This window comes from Hippocampus comes, unplaced genomic scaffold, assembly GCF_001891065.2.
Source record: "Hippocampus comes isolate QL1 unplaced genomic scaffold, H_comes_QL1_v1.1 scaffold237, whole genome shotgun sequence".
NCBI classification, from domain to species: domain Eukaryota; kingdom Metazoa; phylum Chordata; class Actinopteri; order Syngnathiformes; family Syngnathidae; genus Hippocampus; species Hippocampus comes.
In genome coordinates, this window is record NW_017806159.1 from 784,912 (window position 1) to 812,494 (window position 27,583).

General features: G+C 42.8%; 1 protein-coding gene across 2 annotated transcripts in view; it reads right to left on the minus strand.

Moving 5' to 3' along the window:
• The window catches only part of LOC109531301 (SH3 domain-containing RING finger protein 3-like), a 74,649-nt gene that overhangs the window by 737 nt on the left and 46,329 nt on the right, over nt 1-27,583 (minus strand). Inside the window, exons 3-10 of one of the 2 annotated variants that reach the window (XM_019895531.1) lie at nt 25,071-25,166; nt 18,183-18,494; nt 16,960-17,075; nt 14,845-15,015; nt 10,963-11,228; nt 7,025-7,350; nt 2,505-2,881; nt 1-1,514 (exon numbers count right to left, since the gene is read on the minus strand). The exon at nt 1-1,514 is cut by the window's left edge and continues 737 nt beyond it. In XM_019895531.1, the coding sequence (XP_019751090.1) occupies nt 1,346-1,514; nt 2,505-2,881; nt 7,025-7,350; nt 10,963-11,228; nt 14,845-15,015; nt 16,960-17,075; nt 18,183-18,494; nt 25,071-25,166 (1,833 nt within the window). In that variant the 3' untranslated portion in view covers nt 1-1,345. The remainder of the gene's footprint in view (nt 1,515-2,504; nt 2,882-7,024; nt 7,351-10,962; nt 11,229-14,844; nt 15,016-16,959; nt 17,076-18,182; nt 18,495-25,070; nt 25,167-27,583) is intronic. The other variant, XM_019895532.1, reaches the window with a different exon arrangement.

The window sequence follows — 27,583 nt, forward strand, 5'->3', positions numbered from 1 at the left end:
CATCCCAAGGGTTTTTTTTATAACTTTTTTTTTTACATTCAGCAAGCCATTTTGTTTCCTCACATGAAGCCACCGTGTGCATGGGGGGAGGGGGAGAAATATTAAATAGAACAATTTCAGATTCAATAAATATAAAAATGAATGATGAAATTACTTGTTGTACCTTGTTTTTTTTTTTGTTTTAAAATACAAACAAATCCAGTGACAGATCACAGCTTGGGACAACACAAATATCAATCTGAACATTTATAATAAAACAAACAAACACAAAGAGAGAAAAAACAAAGTTTGCACGCATTTGTCTGGAGGCGCAGCGATTAATCGACGAATAATCGGTTATCGAAATATTTTGAGAATCGATTAATCGTTCCTAGACCTTTTTTTTATGATCCAAATCCTCAATATTTTCAGCCACTGAACTGTAAATATTCACACATTTCTGTAGTCCTCCATGAAAGCAGAATGCTAACATTTGTGTTGAATCAATAAATCGATATTTTTGCAAACATCTGTTTTGAATTTGGAAATCACCGCTCAACATGTTGGCCTATTTTTTTGACATGTTGCGAACCAAACCAGGAAGTGAACCGTTATTTACCCTTTCATGCACCAATAATGATAACCTGTAACCTGATAAACTGATATGCTATCCACTGTAGTAACCACTGTCCCTGAAAGGGTTAATTTGCACTTTCGATTTGAAATCATGTCGCGTTTTGGAATAACAAGGTGAGGATTGAAATCAGAAAATCTGATTCATCAACAAAACAATTGACAAATTAATCAATTATTGAGATCATCGTTAGTTGCAACCCTACATTTATCATCAACACATATTGAGTTAAAAAAATAAAATAAAATATGTGCTTATTGCCACAAACACTATGAACCTGGTTTGGGTCTTTGCAAAGAAAGAACGCACCAGAGAGAAGTTAGTTCTGAGGTCGCAATTTGAAGCCGAGCTGATGCTTGTTGTGCTGGTGGATGACACCTGGGAAGCTTTTGTTTGTGTGCTCTTCGAGTGTGTGTGTGTATATGTGTGTCTGTGGGTGTGTGTCTTCAGTCGTCGCAGAGGGGGGGGCCCCTGTGATGTGGCACTCCCGGGACGAGGACGGGAAAGTGTGGTCATCCTCTTTCCTGGTGAAAGTGTGCTGGATCAAGAAAGACTTCTGAAGATGTCTTGTGCTACTGTCTTTTCCTTTGTAAAAAGTCCACAGGAAGAATCTTGTCGCTGAAACTCAAATTCCGGTGAATTCAAAACATTTTTGGGGGGGGGGGGGGGTTAATAGCTCCTTAAGGCAGATTGGAAACTCCAATATCAAGCCAGGTGATTCTGTGTCTCTTTTTAAAAGCTTTCCACGAAGCTTCCAGGAAACAGGCCAGTCTGTCCCGTCCTTTGCAGGGTGCCTTTGTACCAGCCGTCGTCTCGCTTTTTGTGGACGAACACCACGTCTCCCTCGCGAAGCTCGATTTCCGCCTCACTCTGGGGTGGGTAAGGAACAACCACACGGTACCTGGCCAGCACATGAAGAAGATGAGACTCGGGTCAGTAACTGCATTTTCAACTGCCGTGGCTTGATCCATACATAGCCTGTGTCGGGTTGCGAGGTGTGGATGCAAAAAACACACATTTTAAAATGCACTGATTCACAATCACATTTAAAAAAATTCAAAACGATTTTCCGATTTGGTGTGATGCTTCTAATTGTAAGCCATTGTACCATGATGCGCAGTTTGAATATTAACACTGTGATTAAATATAGGGGGGAAAAATCTGCACGGTCTTCGCTTAAGAGTTGAATTGGGTCTGTGACCAAGCTTGAAACTCAAAGCATTTTTCAAATCATATTTCGCCATTGAAATGAATGAAATGCCAATTTAACCCTTTCGTGCATCCTGCAACCTGATAACATGATAAACTGTCCACTGTCGAAACTGCTGTCCCTGAAAGGGTGAAATGCATTCCTTGGCTGCAAGGGGCAAGTATAATCCAGACAAAGAGACACGCACGAAGAAGAGTTTGACAAATACTTTGTCAGTGGGCTGCGGTAATGGTCATTTTAGATCGTTTTTTGCTGATGATAAAGAATACATGCCAGTGATTATTATTAAAATATCTGTCTACATGTGTTTCTTCATCCGTTGTGCTTCGCGACTATTGGCCAAACTGCTGCTTGTTAGAAAGTGAGTTGCGTTTGCTGCCAACATCCGGCGCTTGTAAGTCAAAGCAATATACGTCATACAAGTGATGGCTCAAATCTTTAAAAACTCTAAGTTGGGCCACTTGTAAGTCAAGGCACCACCGGACTTGTAATCTATAATAACGGCATTAAAATGTATTGTATGTCAAAGTTAAATAAAAAATGTGGGCAAATTTGATCTGTTAAAGGTTGAATTCAAAAGTATAGAAAGTTCTGACGTATTGTATAGTGACTATACAATACGTCAGAACATTATTTTGGCTTTGCCCCATTTCCTTTGTACGTGTCCGTAAGTGCACCCACCTCTCCCTGGACAGTGGCTTGGGTTCAGGCCGGAGCACCATTAGAACACTGCTAGCTCGCGTTGGCGGGGGCGACATGGGAAAGTTTGTATCCAAGGAGCCCGATTTCCTGTGCAGAGGTTCCAGCCCCACAGCCCCCGCCATGTCGATCTCGACAGGACACGAGCCGGCTCGCCCCTGAGTGACCATGGGACACGAGCCGGAGCGGGCGTGGTGGTGGTGGGGGTGGTGAGGATGGTGGGCGAGGTTGGTCGGTAGCACGCTTTGGCCGGCCGAGGAGGGATCGTGGGTGGGTGGGGAGGTGGTAGGTGAGCGTGGTTTCTTCTTGGCCGCCGCCCCTGACAGGAGCTTCAACAAACCTCCGGCTTTTCTCTCCTTCTGATGGGGGGGAGGCAAGAAGACATGATGACCAGCCTTTTTTTTTCTTAACATAGTATAAGGGTCATTATATTGTATAATTTGATCAATTATTGACAGAGCAAAATATTAGTGGCCCTCTGAAATACAGCTTTTGTATCACGGCAAAGACAAAAGTGCATGACGGTTGAGACATAAACAGCTTCATAAAAATCCGGTGAAGTGCACAACTGTCATGTTTTGCCATTCAAATTCTACGGCTACAGGCACATATATATATAATATATAATTGATCCTAATACTCATTCAATCAAGATAGGCTTGTATTTATCGAAACGTAATAACGGGAAATCAATGCAATTGTGCTTTCACAAATTCAGACATAGTTCTGTCATAGAGCTGTCTCTGGTGTCTGAGACTAACGGATAAAACAATAAAAAAGAAATTCTTAAGATCTTATTGACTTAGTTTTCATGGAAAAGGCACATTAAGCAACTATATATATATATATATATATATATATACACACACACACACACACACACACACACACACATATACACACACACACACACACACACGCATTTTTTTCCCTTTTAGAAACAATCATTACAGTTTGAATCATAACAACTGCCAATAATTCAAATATTCTCATCAATAAAATTAATCGATTAAAAAAATTAAACTCAGTGGGGTATGTACAGTATTTTCCGTCATTGATGAAATTATATGATAAGGGCCCATACATACATCTACATAAGAACAGTAACAAAACTTTAAGTCACCTGTTTTTTCATGGACTTGTGTCAAAAAAGCTTTTCTGTGCCAGTTTGTGTGCTGCTGTTCAACTAACCACAAGGGGGCAGTATAGACCTACTTAACTCGAGTGTCAAAGCCGCTAGCCTCAAGTAGCACGATTTATTATTATTATTTTTTTATATATATACAGAATGTAACTTTACACTTTAAGTTCAGTCACACAGTGGGAGAGTTTGGTTAATCCATTGATAAGGTCACATTACAAATAGTGGTCGAAGAAAACCGCATGCTCCCGAGAAATGTTGCCATCGATGCCAGCGCCCGCCCGCCCTTCAACCTAATTATTGGAGCGTTTGCTCACCCACGCTCAACGCTCTCTAAGTGCTTTTACAGTAAATTAGCTCAAAGATGAATACAGAGGCTGGCAGATCAAAGGGGCTTGCGGTAACTGCTCGTTGTCATGAATGTTTCTTCAACTCTGGAGGACGAGTAAAAAAACACTTAAAACACGTAAACCATTTGGTGGCCGAGTCATTTTCGTCGCCGGCCACTTTGTAGTTATGGTTAGCCTCAAGGGCTGTTATGACTGTGAAGCCATACAAATATCTTCGCCTCGCCCTGTTATTATGAAGACACGACAAATTGATGGATAAGTCGTTTTGAAAAACAGACAGCAATGAAAATTGTTTGCTCCACGTGTGGCCTGAGGTGGGGTTGGGTGGGGGGGAAGCTGGAAAAAAGTGGAGCCAATGCACAATTTTTGTACAATTTTGAAGGAAACATTTTTTCTTTAGCATGCCACGAGTGGTCAGGATTGGGAGCAAAACGCTCTCGTACTCGTGCTCACTGCATTTAATAAAATGAAATAGATTTCTCAGTGGCTCACTAATGCTCGTTCTGACAAGCATCCTCTGTTCTGGCTTTCTGATGTTCAACATGTGCGTTTTGGTTCGTGTGTGTTTATAGCCGTCTGCCAGACATTGTTTCCCGTAAATTCAGTCCGACTAGAACAAACAGACGGTGCTGCGTCGTCACAAGATCAGAGCAACAAAAAAAAATAGTGTGAAATCTGATGATGAAGTACAGCATGGATAATAAGATAAAAATGATTTGGCAGTGACAACCTAATTGTTCATGAATAAAGTTATTGTGATATTTTGTGTGGATGGCAGGGAGGCAGGAGGAGCAGCATGAACTGAGCAAAACACATCCACAAAAAAAAAAATGAAACTGAAATACACAAAAATAAACTGAAGTACACACACAAAGTCATGAAAACCACAAAAACCAAAGAAACAAAAACCTAGGACAGAAACAAAATGTGACATGGGCACAGAGACAGACACAATGATCTGACAAGGATTGACAGAACCCAGGGAACTAAATACAAGCAAAGTGACGAGACAACGAGAAACACCTGGACAAGACACAAAGGGTTGAGGGAGCTGATTGGTTAAACACAAGGGACCCGGATAACGAGAACAGGTGCGACAAAAAGAGCATATGAGGTAACAAAACCAAATGTAATCAAAACAAAAACATAACAGAAGAGTCACACTGTGAGGAAAAAAAAAAACGCTCTTCATAACAGCTACATATTATCGACGTTTCATGATTTACTTCGGTGTTGTCACTATGTGACGTTACCATTCAGTGATTTGAGTGCAATTTGGGTACCCGTGCTTGTTTCATTTTGATCCTTCAGCGTAAACGCTGCCTTAAATCTGATATGTGCGACTTGAAAGGTACATAAAAAAATCAGAGACACGTATTAAATCTGAATCAGGCACTTGGATTCCAGCCATAGAGGTTAGTGCCTGCATAGCAGTCCAAGTGATACATACAGACGGCGCTGTATATTTTATTGCCAATCTATTGGGACACCTGACAATTCCCCTTTATAGGAAGTGCAACTCCTCCAAACACACAAGAGACAGCCAACCAAATTGGACAGATGCATAAATAGAATACAAATCAAATCTGTCGCTGTGGCAGGAGAAGAGGATTCATTAATATCCGGGCCTCATAAAAAAAAAACAAAAACAAAAAAAAAAACAAGAGCCATCTTTGAGTGGGGATGATGTAAACAAGCCTGCTGTTCCACCATCACAGAGCTGTTTGTCAGCTAGCCATGTAGTTAGATTAGCTGTCCAACATAGCGGAGCCAGCAGCGAAAACAAATGGATCTTAGACAGATGCAGAGCTTTTCTCTGCCATCGCTCATTGCGAGCGTGTCCCGATTTGACATCCAGACTTTCCGCGCGGCAGACGAGGCGGCAGACGAGGCGGCGTTGGAGACAGAGTTCAATATGAGTGCCATAGGGTGCGGGAGACTTCGTAAAGCAGGTACAACGGGGCCATGCATAGGAACACACACTGGGGTTTCGCTTCATTTCCAACAATTCCAACGCGTTGTAGCTGTTAAAGCAGAAATTATTCAATAATGAGCTGAGAAACGTGTGATGGCTTTTGCTGGAGGGCTACAGCACCGGCCAATTGAGAAGCTATTACGTTTTCGCAACGCTCGCCTTAACAAGTCGCTCCCTTTTTTTCGGTTGAAGCCGGCTGAGGTTGTTTTTGAGTTTACGGATGTCAAGAAATCCATTTAAAAATGAATCCCGGAAGCTCATGTGTGAATCAATTGATAAAAGACGAAAATAAAAAAGGTAATTTCTGTTGTAGTTATATAGTAAGATTTGGTTCGTCTTATAAATGCAAGCTGCGGTTTCAGTTCGTTTTTAGTTGTATTTTTTAAAATAAACTTTTATTTTATTTCATTCATGTTTTTCAATTTTTGTTGTAAGTATTTTGTTAATTTTCGTGAACAATAATAACACTTGATGTGTTGAGTTTGCATGTTCTCCCCGTGGCTGCGTGGGTTTTCTCCGGGTACTCCGATTTCCTCCCACGTTCCAAAAACATGCATGGCAGGCTGATTGAACACTCTAAATTGTCCCTAGGTGTGAGTGTGAGCGCGGATGGTTGTTCGTCTCTGTGTGCCCTGCGATTGGCTGGCAACCGGTTCAGGGTGTCCCCCGCTTACTACCCGAAGACAGCTGGGATAGGCTCCAGCATGCCCCGTGACCCTTGGGATGATGAAGCGGATCAGAAAATGGATGGCTGGATCATAACACAAAATGAGCTGAAAGTCATAACAACTTTTTTTGCATTGGTGAGCAGTTATTTTGCAAGTGAGCCCTCCTCAAAACGGATTCCACAAAGTGTTCATAGCCATTTCATTCATAAGAAGGTCCGTCCCGAAACCTTGATCTCAAGTCAAGTCAAGTACAACTTTATTGTCAAATCTCCATGCTGAACAAAGGATACCTCTTGAAAATCTTTTTGCATTTTGAAGCAAATCACTACTTTTAAAAACACAAGCCTTAGCTTGATGAGCACACTTACCTTTTCTGTTTTGGGGGCCAGCGCGCACTGCGCAGGTGCATGAGAGGGGCCCGGTGAGGGCGGCTGCAGGGGGATGGCCGGTTCCCCGTTGAGTAGCACCGCTGACACGTTGGGAGGCGTGAGGCAGGACAAAGGAGACGATAGGGGCAGGTGCGGCCGTGAGGCGGGGGACGACAGGGGCGAGGGCCCCAAACTGGGTCCCGGAGACGTCATGGAGAGCGGGCGACCCGATTGGCTCGCGCAACGTGAAGGGGAGGAGCTCTGAGAACGCAGGGAAGATATCGCCACCGTGGGTCGCTCTGGGCTCCCGGCGGACGAACTATGGACTAAAATTGAAAAAAAATATATTTTCTGCATGAATATAACTGCAAGGACCTTTTCACTGACAGCAGGTAGCCATTAGTCCTCGTTAATTCCGGAAGGGAACATTTATCTCTGTCGTTCACCGCTTTATAGACACTGTACTGTTAATCAGAAATAACACGCACCATAAAACCGGGGTGCCAAAGTTATTAGTGCCATAGTCTCACAGCAAGAATGGCAGTACATTAAGATGGTTGATATTTTTCAGCGCTTGAATAAATGCAGGGCGTTCGACTTGAAAGAAAGTAAGTAGTCACATACCCCACTCACAAAAAAAGGTTTGGCGATATTTGTCTTTTGAGTGAAATCTCACGATGAGCCTGAAATGCACTTTACAGGTGTTAATTTGACCTTTTTGAAATGTTTGAGTTTAGAGCACGTGTCCAACTGTTCAAGGGTGCTTAAGAGCCTGAAGTGCAAAATTCCCAATCGATGAATCAATGAAATATATCTCAATAGTGCCTCGCCAGTGCAAAGCCTCAAACAGGATATTAGCGCGGCGCACAAATTAGAAGTCACAGGAGTAGACGAGCTGGAACAAACACCCGTTGTGCGTTTTGCTATTCAGCCTCTTGTTTTGAAACACCGAATAGTTGGGACTTAAAGAGAAGGACAAATTGAACTGAGCTGTGAAGGATCGAGTGCATTTTCGGCTTCTCCTGATATTTCCCTCCAACAGCTAATCGAGCCAACCTTTTGGGAGGAGTGAATCATGGGAGGGGGGGACCACAACAACAGGCAATGACTTCCCAAGCTGTAAGCAGCTGTCTTAAAACTGTCACAAGCCAGATAAAAAAACCAACAAAAAAACCCGACAACAACACGGATTCCACCTGCTGTATAACACTGCAGTTCTCAAAAGTGGCTTGCCGCTTTGTAGCATGGTCCAGATGTGTGAGTGTGTATGGGAATGACACAGCCAGAGACCGAGAGGGGAAAAAGCAAGCGGCAAGAGGTTCTGTCATTACGCCTACATAAGAACACAAAAACAAAGTGATGTCATTCAGCAGTGTGTTTCTTAAGCGCGGCCCAGTCTTGGCGTCAAGCAGTGCTGGGCCGTGTGTTACACTCCTACTACACTTGCTCCACATCATCCTCGCATGCCACGCAGACCTGCCAAGGTTCATTTTACTTGCTGCCAACTCTGCCCTGCAGCGCCAACATTGCGGCAATGTTTCTATTTTCAAGCAGTTTTTGGGTTACCTTTGTTTAGCTCTGCTACCTTTTCATATTACCGTATTTTCCGCACTATAAGGTGCCAATACAATGATGATAAGAAAATAAGTTTTTGAAAAAAATGTACAATGACTTTTGGCCAACTCGGTTGCAAGAAAAAAATGGAACCCTTTGTGTTTATTTAATTACCGTATTTTCCGCACTATAAGGCACACATAAAAGCATTCAATTTTTTCAAGAGACGACAGTGCGCCTTATAATCCGATGCACCTTATATATGGATCAATATTCTGATTTCTTGGACATAGTATTTTAAATGTTCTGTAAAGCGCTTTGTTACAGCTCTATATAAAGGTGTACTTTCATGTATTGTATTTCCTTTAGCATAGCTCCATCTAGTGGATGCATAATGCAACCTCATCCACTACTGTAGCTTCTTTTCTATGTGCCTTATCATGCGGGGGGCCTAATATCTGAAAACAGTTTTAAAATAGGGCATTCGTTGAAGGTGCGCCTTATACTCCGAAGCGCCTTATAGTGCGGGAAATACGGTATGTGGCATGTGGCCCAAGTGTATTTTCTCTGTTGATGTATGGATTTAAAAATGAGGGACAGATCACGAATTAATATCACCCATTCAACCAAGTTTGTATTTTCCCCTCACATTTTCATTTCGCCACACTGCTTTTCCAAGCTTAGCGCATGAAGAGGCCTCGGGTCCAGCTTGCTGTTTAACACTGGCTGAACTCCCACAAACAAGCGTGGCACAAGTTCAAGACTGACCTGTGACAAGATTATACCCGCCACTGAATATGTCCCTGATTGCCTGCGGTCGCTCGGGATTTGGAAGCAGGAAGCCAAGGCTTTTTCTCTTCTCATTATTAATAAGGCTCCAATGCGCCTCCAGTTTTGAAATATAATTTCTATGTAAATACCGAAAAAGTAAATTGACACAAACGAGCAACACATTTGTGGAGCCGGCATCAAGCGGAAGACTATGGCGCACTGAACACTTTGATGCTTTCCATGTTATTCCTGGAGCGGTGCGTTACTGCGAAACAATACAACCTTGAAGCAGACGGTGGATTTTATTTGAACGAGCATTTTTAGCTGCATATTTTCAGCTTCAGAATGCATCTACGGTGAAAAAGTAGACCTTGATTCAAGAGAGCGACACGGTTTCGCTCAAAGAGCACTGAATTGTTTCAAATTTCAGCTCCAAAGATTTTCATTAAATGTCAAGTCTGCGGAACGGCGACATTGATCGCCTCAATGGGTGGAATGATATAAAAATAAAGTTTTGGGGAAAAATATGCATCGAAAGTAGCATAAAAATCTGGTGTTGTGGATAATTTGCGCAAGATTTCAGGATCTCGATATCATAATAGCCCGAGTTATTTAAAAAAAAAAATTGTAACTCCCCCTCCAAAAAAAAAAAAAAAATCAGCAAAACAAAAAAAAAACAAAAACAAAAACCAGGATTTTGTAGTAAAGAATCCGGTATTTTTTTTTAACCCTTTCATGCAGCCTGTAACCTGATAAGACGATAAGCTGCCCACTGTAGTAACCGCTGTCCCCGAAAGGGTTAAAATTCATATTTCTATTCATACATGAGGTCAAAAAGGACATGGTCAGTTATGCAACTTGACAAACGATATCTGTCAAGACAGCCATGTAATACTTTTTAGCGATCCTGAATACAAATTAAAGTCCTACTTCAATCATTTTTAATGAGAATGTTTGACTGTGCCATAGATGTCAAATTCTATTACGATATGTCCTGCTGGAAAATGGGTCCAAACCAAAGCAGAAGTCGATAAGTCACCCCGGAATTGACTACCTTTCACTTTATATCTTCCACGGGAAGGTTGTTTTTGTCCCACAACTGAAAATTAAACCCAGAAAAAACCCCCCAAACAAACAAACAAACAAGCTAGGAATACAAATGACTCCTCACAGCTTTGCAAGACATTCAGCATTCATTTGAGCATCTGTCAAACTATTTTCTAGCCAATCTCGACACGGGGCAGCAAAGGTGACGACTAATGTGTTTGTAATCAAGCGTGTATTCATCGCTTTGAAGTGTGTGCTGATTACACAGGTCTCGGCGAGCAGACGGGCCAGTGCTGCAGAAACACCTCGAGACGCACAGCGGGGTGCAGATTGCAGAGATTGTATTATGCCGTGACAGTGATAGTCGTTTACGTTGCTTTAATGACAGCGCAGACAATTGCCCCCTGCCGCTAAAAACCTTTCATTCACGCGGCGGCCACTCGTTTCACTTCGGAACGTGACTGCGGTGCCTCTGAAAGTTGCCGATGTTTTGGTCCCGTTTGAAAGCGTACGCGCAAAGATTTTCAAAGGAGTATCAATCGCAAATGCGTCGGTTTTGTGCTCACCCAGCTGCATGGAGGTGCGCGTCTGGTTGACTGAATGCTGACTGGAGCGCAGGCAGTTCTTCAGCTGCGCGGCTGCGGTCTGCGGCGACGAAGCGGGACTGACGCAGTTGACCAGCGGCGTGGAGGGACGGGACGAAGAGGGCCCCGGGGACCCTGGAGAAGAGGGATCCGAGATTTTACCGCTGAGCTGACTACAACCACCACCTCCTCCATTTCCTGGACTGGACAAACACGAGCCTCGTGTCGCGCCCACTCCAAAAGTAGCCCTTTAAAACAGAAAGAGGAGAGTTACTTGTTATTGGATGGTGAAGGCTTGACACAAGATTGGGAGCTTTACTCGAATCCCAGCTGGGTGTCTCAATTTCTCTTTTGAAGAGACGTTTGTAGTTTGTCGACTTGGCGTCTGCGCTGAGTTATTGCACAGCAAAATGTAACCTTTACTTAGGCGGCTCGCTAGCATTCTTGCTATCATTGTTGTTTTGGTTTTGATGCCTTTTATAGAAGAGCATTTTCACAATAGTGGCAATGTTTTCAAAAAAAAAAAAAAACCCTTCACTTGGTTTCCCCATCTCAAATTGCCAGTGTTGTGTCAAAACCGCACCATTACCATCCCATTTTCAGCTAAAAACAGCATTACACTGACAATGCTGATCACATTTATGACGTGGCAAGTGGCTTGAGATTCTGTCTGCCGAATAATATGAACGGCAACGCGGTGAACTGAACTGAGCCGATTGCAACATCCACTCTCTTATTGTTGCCCATTGACTTCCAGTTATATACCAAAGTTATGGGCTCATGCGAGCTTGATCTTGTCAACGGAAAAAAAAAACATGAGTTTTAAAGCATCTATAAAGGGTACGGTTGAAGAAAGGATATTTTGGCCAGAGCTCACGCAGCTTTATCAGGGATCTTTCCCTTTTGAGTCAACAGCCTAGAGATGGAGAGGGGGAAAAGAATATTATGTCATACGCCGGCAGTAGCGGCAGCAACCGTCGTCGCGTTGACGCCTGTGCAAGTGGGACAACTCCCTCAAAAATATTCCACGCCGGGGTGACATGAAGCTGATATTGTAAAGTTTATGTATGAACCCGCAAGGTGCGACGGGCAGTGCTGGTATTACACAATCTTTCAGCAAAACAGGCTTGACAGTGACTTTGAAGGGTAACATGAGGAAATGGTTTCAGGTCGATAAACACATTTGTTGTGATTGTTGCGGTCATGGTCAAGGAACGGATTGGATAAAGCCGTTTACAAAAGCGTGCGGCGCATATGTAATATCTTGACCAAAAATGGGAGCGACTTCACATACGATGAGAAAAACATCTGCAAGTCTTCTTAACGGATTATAAAGTATGCGGTGGACTCAAGTTCGCAAACACAGCACACCGGACACGGAACGCTGACAATTGGCGAGTCCCCCCGACCAAAGAACGTCTGTCACAGTACCAAGACTGACCTGCGAGAGGCAGTATGGCACCACAGGACTGAAGGAAAATATGAAGAAGAAACGTAGTTCCTGTTTTTTTTTAATTAAATTAAATTATATATGTATTTAAATTTACACAAATTTAAATAACAGTCAAGTCCTAAAAATATCTTCCTAAAACGGTGGTAAACACTCATGGGGGTTTTTAGGAAAGAGGATGAAAAAAAAATACAGGTATTTGAAAATATTGGGGAAAAAAAAGAAACCTTGGATTATTAGCAATGGCGGCACAGAATATCCCTGGAGTGAACGAGATTGTGATTGGCGATGTTGTTTTATTTTGCGGAGCCGATCAATAACATTATTGATCAATCGGCAAATTACGACTTTTACAAACTATCACCAATTCTTACACATAAGGCAAACCGTTACGATCCAGCTGATCAGATCTGTGTAAAAATCTATTCCTAATGTTCATTATCGATCACACCCAAAGGTTTTCAATGAAAGCACAAAATGTGACAGAATTGGAACAGCAAAAAAACCAAAAAAAACAAAACAAATGCTATGGAACAACCTTATCAACCATTTTGGCACTGAATTGAAAGTGGTGAAAAAAATGTCCTCGGACTAACAGGGAAGCACAGAAGAAACAAACAATAAATCCAAACTAGCGAGTCTAACACAAAACCAACAATCGAAACAAAATTATGACAAATATTGAAAGACTCAGTATTTCAGATTGAAGGGGAGTTTGCTTTAATCTTTCGAAAAATACAGCCAGCCGATTACACGTGCCCAGGTGCGTGAGTGTGTGTCAGCCTCTGCTTTTCATAATGAGCATCCATGCAGCTTCGTAAGTATAGAGGAGGGAAGCTCAAGAAAGAGCGACTGTTCTTTTTGTGCAAACATAACAAATAGTCTCATTTAATTCTCCCCTCTACCCCGCTAATCATTGCAACAGACAAAGCACACACCGGAGAATGTTAAGCGCTCTTGCATTCTTTTTTTTTTTTCCTTTTCATTCCATCCGTCTTCAGTCTCACCCCCTCTCATTTCTTTGACTCCTTTCCACTTGTTTGTTTGTCCGCCCCGACCCGACACGTCGTACGGTTTCATCATCTTCCTCCCTCCTTTCATGCCTCATTTTCCTTCCTGCCGTTTTCCCCGAGTCTTCATTATCTTTCTCTCGCTTGTTTGTCTTTCTGTTATTCCGACGCCGCTCGGCTTTTGGCCCCCCCCCCGCCCCCCCCTCCTCGCTCGCAGTCTTTCGCCGCATCATGGGGGCAGAATGCAGATGAGCCGAGCAGCCGCTTGAAATAAGAACCTCCTCAAAGGAATGACGGCGGCCGTAAAAATGAACCAATATACAACTACGACCCCGACGCACTTACCTTTTTAATCTCGTGCGGTTTCAACGGCGTCGGGTAGTTGGGTTTGAATGCTAACAGGGGCCGTAATAACAATTTTACGATAATGATGATGATGCCGATGGTAATGATCTACTCTCGCTCTGCGGTAGAAGCGGAAAGATAGAGACAGGATCGGGGATGATCACAAATCGAACGCGATCCGTTCTAGGAAGTTGATCAACCTCCACTTTGGGAAACTATTTGAATGGATGAAAAGAAATGATTATCCTAAACATGAACTTATGTTATTCTGACTTCAAGATGGCGCCACAAGAGTGGCTGCCTTTACAGCAGCTCCTATGCTTTTTGGTTCTTCTCCTTTCATCCTTTCATAACTTTGCTGCTGTAAATTGTGAATTTCTCCATTGTGAGGTTTTCTTATTCTTCCTAATACATTTAATATAAGGCAAAAATAGCCGTATATAAAAAGTTAAGCCCCGCCCCTAAGAAAATGTTCATTCAAATCTTCAGTTTCTTCTTACCTCAGCGTGACAGAAAACTGTCTTTTCAATTGCGTGGATTCCTGCCTATCTATTTATACAACCGAGTACCGTATATATCGGAAGGAACGATCTTCAAAGTTGTCCCGATTGTTAAATATAAGCGTATATCCGCTTAAGCGCAGCAGCCGTGTTGTTTACGGTGTTAGCTGTGCTAATATTTGCTAGCCAACGCTCGCTGCATCGTTTTGGAAAAAGCTGCCCGTGTTTGCGTTTGATGAAGTGCCTGCTGCATGCACCGCATACATGGATCTGACAAGTGTAATCAGCGACTTGGCGACCAAGTGCCAACTCAACATGTGAAATTACAATCAGGGGCTTTGATTATTGTCTTTAAGGGAGCCGATGTTTTGCTAGGGCACAGTTTTCTCCACGAGGCCATTGTTTCAAACTTTTTCAACAGTGTTGAAAAGTCCAATTCTCTTATCTGTTTCCTCTTCGATACACTGCAGATTGTTTTTCGGGGGACAACAGTGACCGTTTCAACTGTGACCGACTCAATACAACAAGGCAATTAAATGTGAGAATGGCTATGACTGACCTGGACACGGGGGTGACGTAGTTCCCCGGGAAGACGCCAGACGCGGCCGTTCTCAGTGAGGTGCCTTTGAACCATCCGTCCTGACACTTCTCTGTCACCCGGTACATCTCCCCCTTTCTAAGTTCAAGCTCGTCAGCTTTCTGGGGCTTGTAGGCGTAAAGCGCAAGGTAGCTGAGAAATAAAAGTCGTAGAAAATAATGTGGAAAGAGGAAGCATTGACTCAATGGCAACTACAACAACATCAATGCGAGTTGTTCCCAATACGCACCATTAAGACAGATGTGACATAAAGCCCAAACATTATAAGTGAACGCTTCAAACGAGAGACGCGTGCGATTTTTCTTATGTAATCCAAAAGGCTTGCGGAGAAAAGCATGACTGGAGTATAATTGCTTTACCCAACGGTGCAAACTTGCAAAGCACAGTAACATCAATGAATGCTCAAGTATAATCAAAACAAAATGATGAATAATCAGGAAAAAAAAAAACACAGCTGTGGTTATAAAACATGACGCGATTGCAGCAAATGATTGACATTAGTTAAATAACCAAAATTAAATATTTAGAAATAAATAGTTCGGAACCCTTTCAGGGACAGCGGTGACGACAGTGGGCGGCTTTTCATGTTATCAGGTTACAGGGTGCCTGAAAGGGTTAAAGATGACATTCAAATGTATTGTACTTGAAAGTGAAAGACAACTGAACTGGACTAGTATTTTATTTTATTCGGAATTTTATTCAGTGATTCTTTTTCCTGCCATTAGAGGGCGCCTGTGCACCACAAGTCGCACCAGTAACACACTTTGAGAACCTGACAATAAAGGCCTGCGGTATGAAATTTAATGGTTTGTATTCATTTTCCAAACTAATAACTAATTTCTTCTTGTAATCATCTACTCTGTAAAACCTGCTGTAAAAATGAAAATAAAAAAAAGCAAAAAAGGCTAAAAAAGAGCACAGAGTGGCCGTTCGTTTAACCCGCCAAAGAATACAGAATGTCGGCAATGGTGTCAAACTCTTCCATACCAGTAATCCGCATTTACGCTTGCACCATTCTGTTATTGTACGTAAGTCGCGTAGAAGTGTGCTCATGCATGAAATATTTTGAATTGTATCTACTTAACATCCCAATGAGCTTCTGCTGTTGTTGTTGTTGTTGTTGTTGTTAATGGTGATGGCAAACGATGAGACTGGAGTAAACCAGCTCTATATGCTGCCTGTAGGTTGCCATGGTAACAGATGTGAGGGGGGTTGGTGTCGGATTCTGTCTTCCCATGGCAACAGGAATAGTTGCCAGGTCAAGATTGAAACGTCCACCTTGTTCAGCAGTACCAATCCACTCGGGACGTGTGTCTTTGCGCGTCTGAGATTTGCGTGCCCCGGAAATGCGGATTAAAACGCAGGGTGATGTCTTGCTTCACATTTGGGGAAAAGGTTAAGCTACAGTTAAGGGAAGTCTGCTGAAGTGATGAGAACTTGATATTATAAAAGGTGCCGTTGTTGATATCTCGGAACACTCGCACAAGTTAGGCGAAGAAAAGGGCAGGTCTGATTAAATGAGAAGTTCAAGCACATTTAGCATGTAAAAACGTGCCTTAAATGTAGAGCAAATTTGGGATTTTCGACTGCCGTAGGTCACCGATAGTGGAGTGGTTCACTTATTTGAATTCTGTGCAGTTCCCATTCATTGATGGCATGAATGTGAATGGTTGACTTTGGTGATTTTTTTTATTCTTTTTAATTTCCAACTGTAACAACTCTCAGGATAAAAAGAAAATGGAGTGTTTATGCTCGTGATTCCTCGTCGTAAGCCTTATTTTGAAACGGTGCTTTATACAGCCAAGGTCAAAGTACGTTATTGTATTTTTGTGTCTTTTAAAGTTGTTTTGAAAGGGCGTTCTCAGTGTCATGGTGGAGGAGTAGTTAGTAGTAGAAATAGTGGAACGCGGCCAATATCTCAGGGCACAATGGAGGAAATGCTTTTTAATGCTCGCGAGAAAATGGCAACGAACGTGAACTTTAGGACTCAGACGTTATTCAAGTGTTTGGAGAAATAAAACAGGAGCGATGCAAAATCCAGGTTACAAGAGGGAGGAGCGATTGATGTTGACTCACATGTTGAGAGGCAGCTGCACTTTCGCATGGGCCAACAGCTCAGAGGTTATAGATGCCACTTTTGGGGGCACCAGTACCCCTGCCGAGGAGGGGGAGGGACCTGGGGACGATGCATCCTGAAGGCGTGCAGAAAAAGAAGCAAGCAATTTGAAACTTTGAGGCAAAAAAAAAAAAAAAAAAAGTGTTTGCAGCTTTCCATTTCCAAATGTATCCTGGGTGTTAACCGGAGGAGACAAAAACACGTTTAGTACAAGTATAGAAGCAACCAGAGGCAAAATGTAAGTCACTCTAGGCTGCAGCAATACAACAAAAAAAAAATTAAAAAACCCGAGGCGAATATTTTATTTAAATGGAACTGTCAGCGTTCGTAATTGGGAAATATATCAGTGATGTTAAAAGATGGATTATCTTTCATCTCTTCACATACTGGTGCATATGGAAATTGCGCCTGTGTAGTATGCATTATACTCTCCCAGTCCTCGTGTCACTTGGGCACATAAAACCAGACGATAACAAAATCGGCATAAGATTGAGAATAGTCACCACAATAGTTTTTTTTTAGTCAAAGAGGCCAGTTAAAATCAATAAAATCCAAATATCTTCTGTCAACACTGCAACATCGAGCAAGTATATTTGTGAGCGAACTGAGACAAATTTGTCATTAAGTCCAGTTTTTTTTTTTTTTTACTTATTTTTGTTTTCCAAATTTATGTGTTAGCCAATACAATGATGATAAGAAAAAAAGTTATTGAAAAACATGTACAGTGACTTTTGGCCAACCCCGTTGCAAGAAAAAAATGGAATCCTTTGGATTTATTAGTTACCGTATTTTCCGCACTATAAGGCGCACCTAAAAGCGATCAATTTCTCAAAAGCTGACAGTGCGTCTTATAATCCGATGCGCCTTATATATGGATCAATATTCTGATTTCTCGGACGGAGTGTTTTAAATGTTCTGTAAAGCGCTTTGTGAAAGCTCTATATAAAGGTGTGTTGCCATGTATTGTATTCGCTTTCGCATAGCTCCATCTAGTGGATGCATAGCACAACGGCAGCCACTATTGTAGCTTCTATCTATGCGCCTTATAATGCGGCGTGCACTATAAATGAAAACAATTTTAAAATAGGCCATTCATTGAAGCCTTATACTCCGAAGCGCCTTATAGTGCGGAAAATACGGTACATAAATGGGCCGATGGCTTCGGTACTGGGAGTGAGCAAACCTGGATGCGTGCGGCGGCCCTGGGGTCAGAGGAGCTGATGAGGACTGGGTGGGAGATCTCCATACTGTGTCGGTTGTTGAGTTGGGCCGCTCGCTGGGTAACGGACAGAGCTGAGAACGAATGCCTCTTCTTTGCGTTTTTCTTCCCTTCGCCTCTCCGATGTCCCGAGCCGTTTCCATTGGAAGGAGAGGTGCTGGGGGAGGGGCCGAGAGAGCAGGGACCCAACGGGGACGGCTCCGAGCTCGGACCTGGCACACTGGGCGTTGTCGTCGGCTTGTCGATTTCCATCAGCTGCTTTGCCGTTTCATTTAACTGGAGGTGATGAGAGAAGGAGAAGACATGGTGGCTACGTGGAGGACAAATAACGAACTGAACCGAACTCTTGTGCACTACACGTGGAGCAAAATTCCAGTTCAGTTATAATCCGGGCATATTGTCCTGGGCAGAGATATCAGACTGTTTGGCAGCAGTGGGACCGAAGGGATCTCTCAATTCTTAATCTGTGTTGGTCATTTGAGCTCCGGTACACAATCAGCTCATTCTCACCAGCACGAGTGACAAATCTTCTACAATCCAAGTTCGCTCCATCTCTGTGACCGTTGCTTATCAACAGCGATGTGCTGAAGAAGCCAAAACATTCGACGGCGGCTTCGGGATCGAGTTGAATACAAACGAGCAACATGTCTAGCAGAGCTTGGCGGACAATGTGCTCATCAGCTTCGTGCTGCTTGAGGCAGACGATGTTATTGTCAGGGTCAGGCATCATAAAATAAGTCTCCTCGATTGTTGTCTTCTTTGTCCAAGGCTCACATTGTCTCATTTGAATTTTGCCATGAACTGCCAATCCATGACACGTTTTCTCTCATGTGACCATTCATGGTCACGTGACTCGTGTTGTAGATTTCATCTCCGAAAGCACTTTTCATCTCTCTTCCGTCAGGCCTTTTGGCACACACGCCGCAACTTGATTTAGTTTAAAAAAAAAAAAAAAAAAAAAAAAAACGCCATAGGCTTGTGTTAATGTTGGCCGACAAACAACGAAAAAAACCCCCAAAAACAAAAAATTTTTTTTTTTAATAACTAGGCTGCTCGTGCCAATTTAATCTGCCAATAAATATCACAGCTGGAATGCTCTAAATGCCGACTTGCAATGCATTTTTCATCAACTCGATAAAATATTTCTTTGTTCAGTCTCTCAGTGCGGCCACGCGTGCTGGTTGGGGGGACCCTGCTATACAGTAGAGTATTGATAGCAATTTGCTCACGAACTCCACACTCAAGACATGGGGGAGGACTGGTCTGACTGGAGAGCTAAGCTTTAAGATCAACCTAACTGAATGCTGCCAACTTCCCGGGACGCTTTGACTTCCTACGGCCTCTGACGTGTAAGGGGAAAAGCGCTGACGTCGAGTGGTGAATCCGTGCAAGGCCAGAATTGACAGGGGAACGCCCACATTGTAGGGATGCTCCCAGCAATGTGCGTATCTGCCTCGAAAGTGCAAAGATAAAGGGTAAGTTACACATTCCAACCTTTTGACCCAGCTTCCACAGAACGATTTTTTTTTTTTTTTTTTTTTTTTTTTTTTTTACTGTTTCTTGAACTGTTTCCAATTTGGCTGCTTAAAAACGTGTCGTTACAAAACGTTTATGATGAAATAGCCAACACGGAAAAGAAAACGCAGCAGGCACAACTCTTCTGTTTCAAGTTTTCAAGTACAGAACTTATTGATATTGCTGAGCTAGGCTTTAAAAAGAAAAAAAAAACTTATGTCACATGAGCACCATAAGGAGTCGAAATAGAAAAGGATGCATGTTATCTTCATCTTTTAGTGCCAAAGTGTATGCAGCGATCTGTCGAGTTGCAAATGTGTTTGTCTTGCTCCATTTATATCATGCACGCCTGTTTGGGGGATTTCCAAGTTGTAGGACGCACACGCTCCCCAGGGGTGTGACTGTGTGTGTATGTGTGTGTGTGTATGTGTGTGTGTGTGTCTTGTGCACTGATTTACTCCTTCACTGATTAGCCGCGTCCTCCCCCGCCACCCCGCCTTTGGGAAACACCACCCCGTGGCTAATTTGCTCGCATATTCTTCTTGTTCTTTTATGGTTGCTACTTGTCAAGACCATCTGGGTGTAAAAGTTTGCATCTCAGTGTATGCTGGCAGCTCGTGTCAAGCGCTGCATCTGCTTCCGTGATGAGGCACGTCCGATCGGGGATTTAACCTGATTAGATGGGTGGAATGGCCGCAAGGCCTGGATGGAATTTCGGTAGAGATGGATGGATGAAGGAGATAAGGTCAAAGGTCACTGCAGAGAGGGAGAGGAGTGTGTCCGGGGTGTGACGTCGGCTTTCCTTGTGCGCACTGTTTCTTTTTCTTGTTTTTGTTTATGCACTGCCCTCCTTCTGTCCGGCTCACTCTTCGTTTCGTGACGTCCTCTCGCTCGCCCTTTGCCCTCCGCTGCCACATTTTCTTAAAGTTAAAGCAGCAAAAGACAGATAAGATTTTGCTCAGTGATTCCTTTTGGGCTTATCGAGTGTTTGTTTTGGTCAAACATGCACACACGCGGCACACATCCAAACATCGAAGTACCGCCGACCCACTTCCCTCCCATTTTGGTCATGTAGGGGCACTGGCACTCACTCACTCACATTGACAGATTACTTTCCTAATGGAATTTAATTATTTATCCCTTCCTCATGGCGGTTTAGCCAGGAAAAGACCGACAGCAGCAGGAGGCAGCAGGGGAAGGACAGGACCGGAAGGTGGGAAGGAGGAGGGAGGGAAGGGGGGGGGTGCTCATTTCCTTGTGGCAAAATCTGGACCACCTCACTTTTTTTTTTTTTTTTTTTTTTTTTTTTTTTTTTTTAAAAAAAAAAAAAAAAAAAAAAAAAAAAAAACGCCATAGGCTTGTGTTAATGTTGGCCGACAAACAACGAAAAAAACCCCCAAAAACAAAAAATTTTTTTTTTTAATAACTAGGCTGCTCGTGCCAATTTAATCTGCCAATAAATATCACAGCTGGAATGCTCTAAATGCCGACTTGCAATGCATTTTTCATCAACTCGATAAAATATTTCTTTGTTCAGTCTCTCAGTGCGGCCACGCGTGCTGGTTGGGGGGACCCTGCTATACAGTAGAGTATTGATAGCAATTTGCTCACGAACTCCACACTCAAGACATGGGGGAGGACTGGTCTGACTGGAGAGCTAAGCTTTAAGATCAACCTAACTGAATGCTGCCAACTTCCCGGGACGCTTTGACTTCCTACGGCCTCTGACGTGTAAGGGGAAAAGAGCTGACGTCGAGTGGTGAATCTCTGACTGGAGAGCTAAGCTTTAAGATCAACCTAACTGAATGCTGCCAACTTCCCGGGACGCTTTGACTTCCTACGGCCTCTGACGTGTAAGGGGAAAAGCGCTGACGTCGAGTGGTGAATCCGTGCAAGGCCAGAATTGACAGGGGAACGCCCACATTGTAGGGATGCTCCCAGCAATGTGCGTATCTGCCTCGAAAGTGCAAAGATAAAGGGTAAGTTACACATTCCAACCTTTTGACCCAGCTTCCACAGAACGATTTTTTTTTTTTTTTTTTTTTTTACTGTTTCTTGAACTGTTTCCAATTTGGCTGCTTAAAAACGTGTCGTTACAAAACGTTTATGATGAAATAGCCAACACGGAAAAGAAAACGCAGCAGGCACAACTCTTCTGTTTCAAGTTTTCAAGTACAGAACTTATTGATATTGCTGAGCTAGGCTTTAAAAAAAAAAAAAAAAAAATTCTGGTACACTGCGGCCTGCATTATCATCCTCAAGGATGAACCGCTTGCTTGCACTCACCAATTGGAGAAGGCTGGGCTTACTGAGGGATGGCGATAATGGGGTGAAAAGAGGGTGCACACAGGTGCTGAAGTATAAACATTTTTTTTTGTGGGGGGGCGGTGGGTGTGAAAGCATTTGGAAGCTGTTCAAATTGACAATCGAATTACAAGAAGGTTCACGCGCATTTAAGATGCCCATTTAATTAATGAAGACTTCACCATTAAAATCGGTTCTCGTTCAGCACCCGCGTCGCTTTAGAAGACATTCAATTGACTTGCATTAATTTCCCGGAGACTAACTAAACACAAGCACACGCACTCAAGGGAAGCCATACATAAACTAAAACAGCAAGAGACGACATCAGCTTTCACCCTCTGACAAACTTCAGTTCTCTTGGCTCACCTCAGACTCGACAAACACTCTCAGGATGGAAAAGGGGAGAATTTCAAGAAAGGGGAACTGAATTCGAGAACAACCTATAGAGACTCCAATTCCATCTTAATAAATATGCTAATCAAGCCAAATTATATGCTAATGAGTATGACGGATTGAAGCTGCGATTCTCATGGGATCGACTAGAGGGCACGTACGCTCCCCGGACACAGAAGGTCAACGACACAACACACACCCGCTCTCTCAGGATTTATCAAAACTAACCAAGTCATTTTTACGGATTATATGCAGGCACACACTCGCCTGGCACCGCAGTAGTGCCGGGTCATCACTGCAGTAAAGGCGATAAAGGTGCGTGTGGCGGAGAGGGAGCGGGAGAAAGATATGCCTGATAGAAACAATTCCTTACTTGGCTTAAAAAAAATAAAAATCCAAGGGTAGCTGCTATGCTTTGAGATAACTCTCATTTTCAATTTGACTCAGAAGGTGAATCATAGCAGGAGTCAAACCTATGGGCTGATATCATGCGCTGAGAATAGGCCAACTGCACACACAGGCATGCACATTGTTCCTTTATCCACAAGCACAAAGAGCCTTTCCTTGTACCGTATTTTCCGAACTATAAGGCACACCTAAAAGCATTATATTTTCTCAAAAGCTGGCAGTGCACTTTATAATCCGATGCGCCTTATATATGGATCAATATTCTGATTCCTTGGACGTAGTAATTTCAGTGTTCTGTAAAGTGTCTTTGTTACACCCTCAGCAGTTGTGAAGGCGAGATATAAATAAAGCTGCATTGTATTGTATTTCTTTAGCGTAGCTCCATCTAGTGGATGCATAACACAACCACAGGCATTATTATAGCTTCTATTCTATGCGCCTTATAATGCGGTGCACCTTATATATGAAAACAGTTTTCAAATAGGCCATTTATTGAGGGTGCACCTTATACTCCGAAGCGCCGTATAGTGAGAAAAATACGGTAATTCTCTTGATTCCGCAAAATTGAGACATTAGACCTTTCTATCACAATCTCTGTTTTTGTTTAATTGATTTGGATTAGATTTACTTTTGATTCATGTTTTCCCTGTGTCCATTTTGCAGAAAGTTTGACCACAACAAGAGAAGAAGCATAAAAGAAAAGAATACAATTCGGGCCATAAGTAGGAAAAAAAACAAAAACTTCAAATGGATATTTTCTTTTTCTCGCGTGAAATGCATGTCTCACCCTTCATACATTGCACATTAGTTCTGCCCCAATGATTGGCAGGCAGTTCTATTCTATTATGTTCCGTTATGCTCGGCAGTGACTGAATCCGTCCTGTTCACATCCATCACTGATTATGAGCAGGCTCAAAGCAGCGCAGCAAACGCCAAGAACAGGAAAATGAACCGTTGCTGCCCTCTTACTGCCACCCACAGTTTGTAGTCTACACAGCCAGAAAATGGGAAGGTTAAATCGTTTCAAAGTCCTCACCCCCTGAAGCAACCTTTTACAGCTCCTCATCTTGAGCCCATGCTACCAAACCCTGCACAGAAAATGTAACAAAAAACAACCCAGGAGTGCTTATTGCCTGCCGTGAAAAATACGAACCATTATTTTCTAATATGCCGCCAACATCCTGCAGTCTTTTCGAAACCGCTCCACATTTGCAAACCCCACACCGCACAATACCCTGACTATGGACAACACAATTCCAATCTCCCAAGAAGCAATAAACACCTAATAGTGATATCAATAAGGACATACAAAATGGCAGAAACATATCTTGGTTTCCCGATAGGTTAAATTATTTAGGACGTGATTTGAGAAATGCACCGCACGCCTCCAACCCCCAATTCGCCAGGGACAGACGCTCCAGACTGGTTCTTTTATCGAAGCATCCTTCTTCCAGCCCACTCATAGCACCCTTTTTCTGAGATAACGGTTCTAAATGGTAATCATCTTTACATCTGGACGATATTGACCAGCCTGTCAAATGATTTGTAAATGCATCAGATTATTTTATTTTGTAGACGCAAATACCAGCCGAAGTCCAGCTGGGACCCATTCATTAGGCTTGTTGCCGCTGACTTTAGCCGCACACACAAACACACACGCACGCAACGGCACGCCCGCGCGCCCTCGAAATGTCTTCATGCCCCCTGCTGTTTCAGAATGATGGAGAGGTCTACATTATTGATGGATTTCTATTTAAAAGGAACCCCTTGGATTGATGGATGTCAGACTCTTGAGTACGTGTGGGCCATGCCAGATCTATTTACAGCGTGACCATGTTTTCATAAGGCAAACAAGCCTATCCTGATAAAGGCTCGAGTTGTAAAACATTTCCTGCATTAGGTTTCTTTAAGCATTTTTTGATATGTCCCAATATTCGGTACACCGACAGTCTCATGTGATCCAATATACAAGCGCTACCGTCTATTTGCTGTCGATGAATCCGTAGTTTGGTGACTGAGCTCAGTTAAAGGAATCTTGAGGTCCAGTGAATTTGTATTGTATATTGTATATTGTCTATTGTGCAGTTTAGATTGTTCTGTCTAAGGATTTTTCTGAAAAGAATGGTTTTCACCACGAGATGCAACGATTGCTTCTGGTAAAAGTTTTTGATGCTCGTGCATATATGTGCGAGTGTGTGTGTGTGTTTGGGTGGGCGATGTCTCGAGGTTTACCTCCACGTAGAGAATGGGGAAGATACCAATCTTGTCGCCCAGCATGCCTTCTGCCCAGTTTTCATCCACCCTCCTTATTACAGTCAGGACTTCATCCTGAAGAGAACACACACAAACACACGTGCACGGAAAACAAACACATGACGGCAACAGCTAAATCATTTTATCATCATCATATAATATAATTTATAAACCTTTCAGCAATGGATATTTGAACTCAACTGGTGGTGATACACATGTGAACTGACTGACTGACTAAATATTACTGCGGCTTACCAAGTCACTTTCAAGGTGTCTCTCTATTGATATTATACTGCCCCTTGGTGGCCAAGGCACACACACAACAGAAGTAGCAGCACATCAAATGAATTGAAGCAAACGTGTTGCAAAAACTATGTCATTAATGAGTGATTTTATAATGTGCATTGTTGTAGAGGGGAGACTGGAACGAATTAACAGCGTTTCCATTAATTTCAATGGGGAAATATGATTTGAGATGTGTGTTTTGCTTTACAAGCATGCACATGGAACAAATTCCGTTTGTATCTCAAGGCAGCGCTGCAGACATGTTTTCACAAAAGCATTTGTCAGCATTTCTTGAGAAATTATACGTAATCCTACAGAAATGGCCACGACTAACTCATTTTTAGAGCAAAAGAACAATGCTACTGTCCACAACCATGTCGTTTTTACATCATCCGACCAAGAGCATCGAAAACCACCTCATAGTTGCTGCGTAGAATAAGTACATGCTTGTTTTACAGGGTTGTTCTTTTTTGAGCACCCGCTATAGACCGGAGCCTTGTATAGGTCGTGGTACACTTTGAGTTTGGTTCAAGGCGATATTTTTGGAAACATGAGGGGAACCGCCCGAAGACAAAGCTGTATTTTGGCATACGTATGAAGGAATGCTCTTGGTCTACGATGCCCATAGCAGAGTGCATGAGCTCCTTTGGTTGACTCTGTGCTTTAATGCATCGGACTGACACGTGGAGAAAATACCGATGTCAAGCCAGGGAGGTCGGCACGCATTTGATTAAGACTACAATAGCGTGTCTTGTATTTATTCCCGCTCATCTGGCCACTGTGTACTCCCATATCTCATCAACGGCTCTCTGTTATATCCCATAAAACGCAAAAGGGAACATGATGACTCCTTTCACTTCACACAAACGCACACGCGCTCTCCACACGTGTGTTTTTCTATCATCGCGTGAATAACGGTCTTGGCTGGACCGTTGGGGCGGCAGTGATAATTTAATTCGGCTAAATGACTTTGTATTAGTCATGCTGAGTAATTACCTTTCCCACTGAGAAAACAATCACACACACACACTGTTTTTTGCATGACAACACACATTCTCCGCACGGCGGGGAAGCGCATATACAAGGCAATGTCATCTTCTGTCATCTATCTGTTGATTCACTTAAATTAAAAAAAAAAAAAAACAGCAACAACAACAAAAATACAATGCACTCATCATCAGGATGATATTTTAAGAGTGTTCGGCCATCATACTGTAGAGCATCTGCTGTGGCTTGTGCAGTACAGTGTGATTAGATTTTTCAGAATGGTGCGGCCAGGAGCCTTTTACAAACCAGCCGGTGTAAAAGCAGGAATAAAACGATAAGCTTTGAGTGACGTGAACAAGAAAAGAGTGTAGAAATTACTGTTCACACTAAACCGGGCCTGGGAACACGCTTGTGCTGGAACATGCGCTCTTATTTTGTTCTCATTGTTCCCTCTCAATCTTTTGAGAGGAACGCCGAGAGTATAATTTAGTCAAATCAGGCTGAGATGAACATGTCAGTCATTTTTAAGGGGAGACCTCTCTAGAAAGTGGAAAAAAAAAAACAACCCATGAAAGGTCATGGAATAGCTTCCCAACCGATTTTAATGATAATTTGCTCGTCCGGACTGGATCAAAGCCGAAAAAAAGACTTGGAGGCGATTGCCTCACGCATTTGGCGATGGTTCACTTAACACTCACATTGGCATTTTTAACAATGGAGTAAAACTGGTTGGGATGCACTTGTCAGTTCAGAGCCTCCTTCATATACGCTGCAAAAGAGATGGCGCTTCAGACGATTTCTCGTAGCTTTGAGGTTTCCCTGTTGTCATTTGAACACTCTTGAAATGGTCCCAAACAAATTTGCTGAGGTTCAATTAAGGTGTGCTTTGCTACTCCCTGAGTCGCTCAACGCTGGTCGATCGTGCCATCTTTCAGTTAAACGCTTTCCTAATAAAGAAGAGCATATCATTTATTCTGTCGAAATGTGATGAGTTTCGGAATGTCGATTCGATTGAGATGATTTGTGTCTTTCACTATTCCAAAGGTGTCCCTCGAGTTCCGCGATCAAGCGTTCTTAAAAGGCGAGCTGTTATCTCCATTCCCCGCCCATAAAGTTCATTACCAGCTTCATTTTGATCACGCTGACCTGATATCCAAAAGAGATGAGACATGCCGTATCGCTGAGCATCAAAGTGGCCCGAACAAAGCTCTCTCTAATTC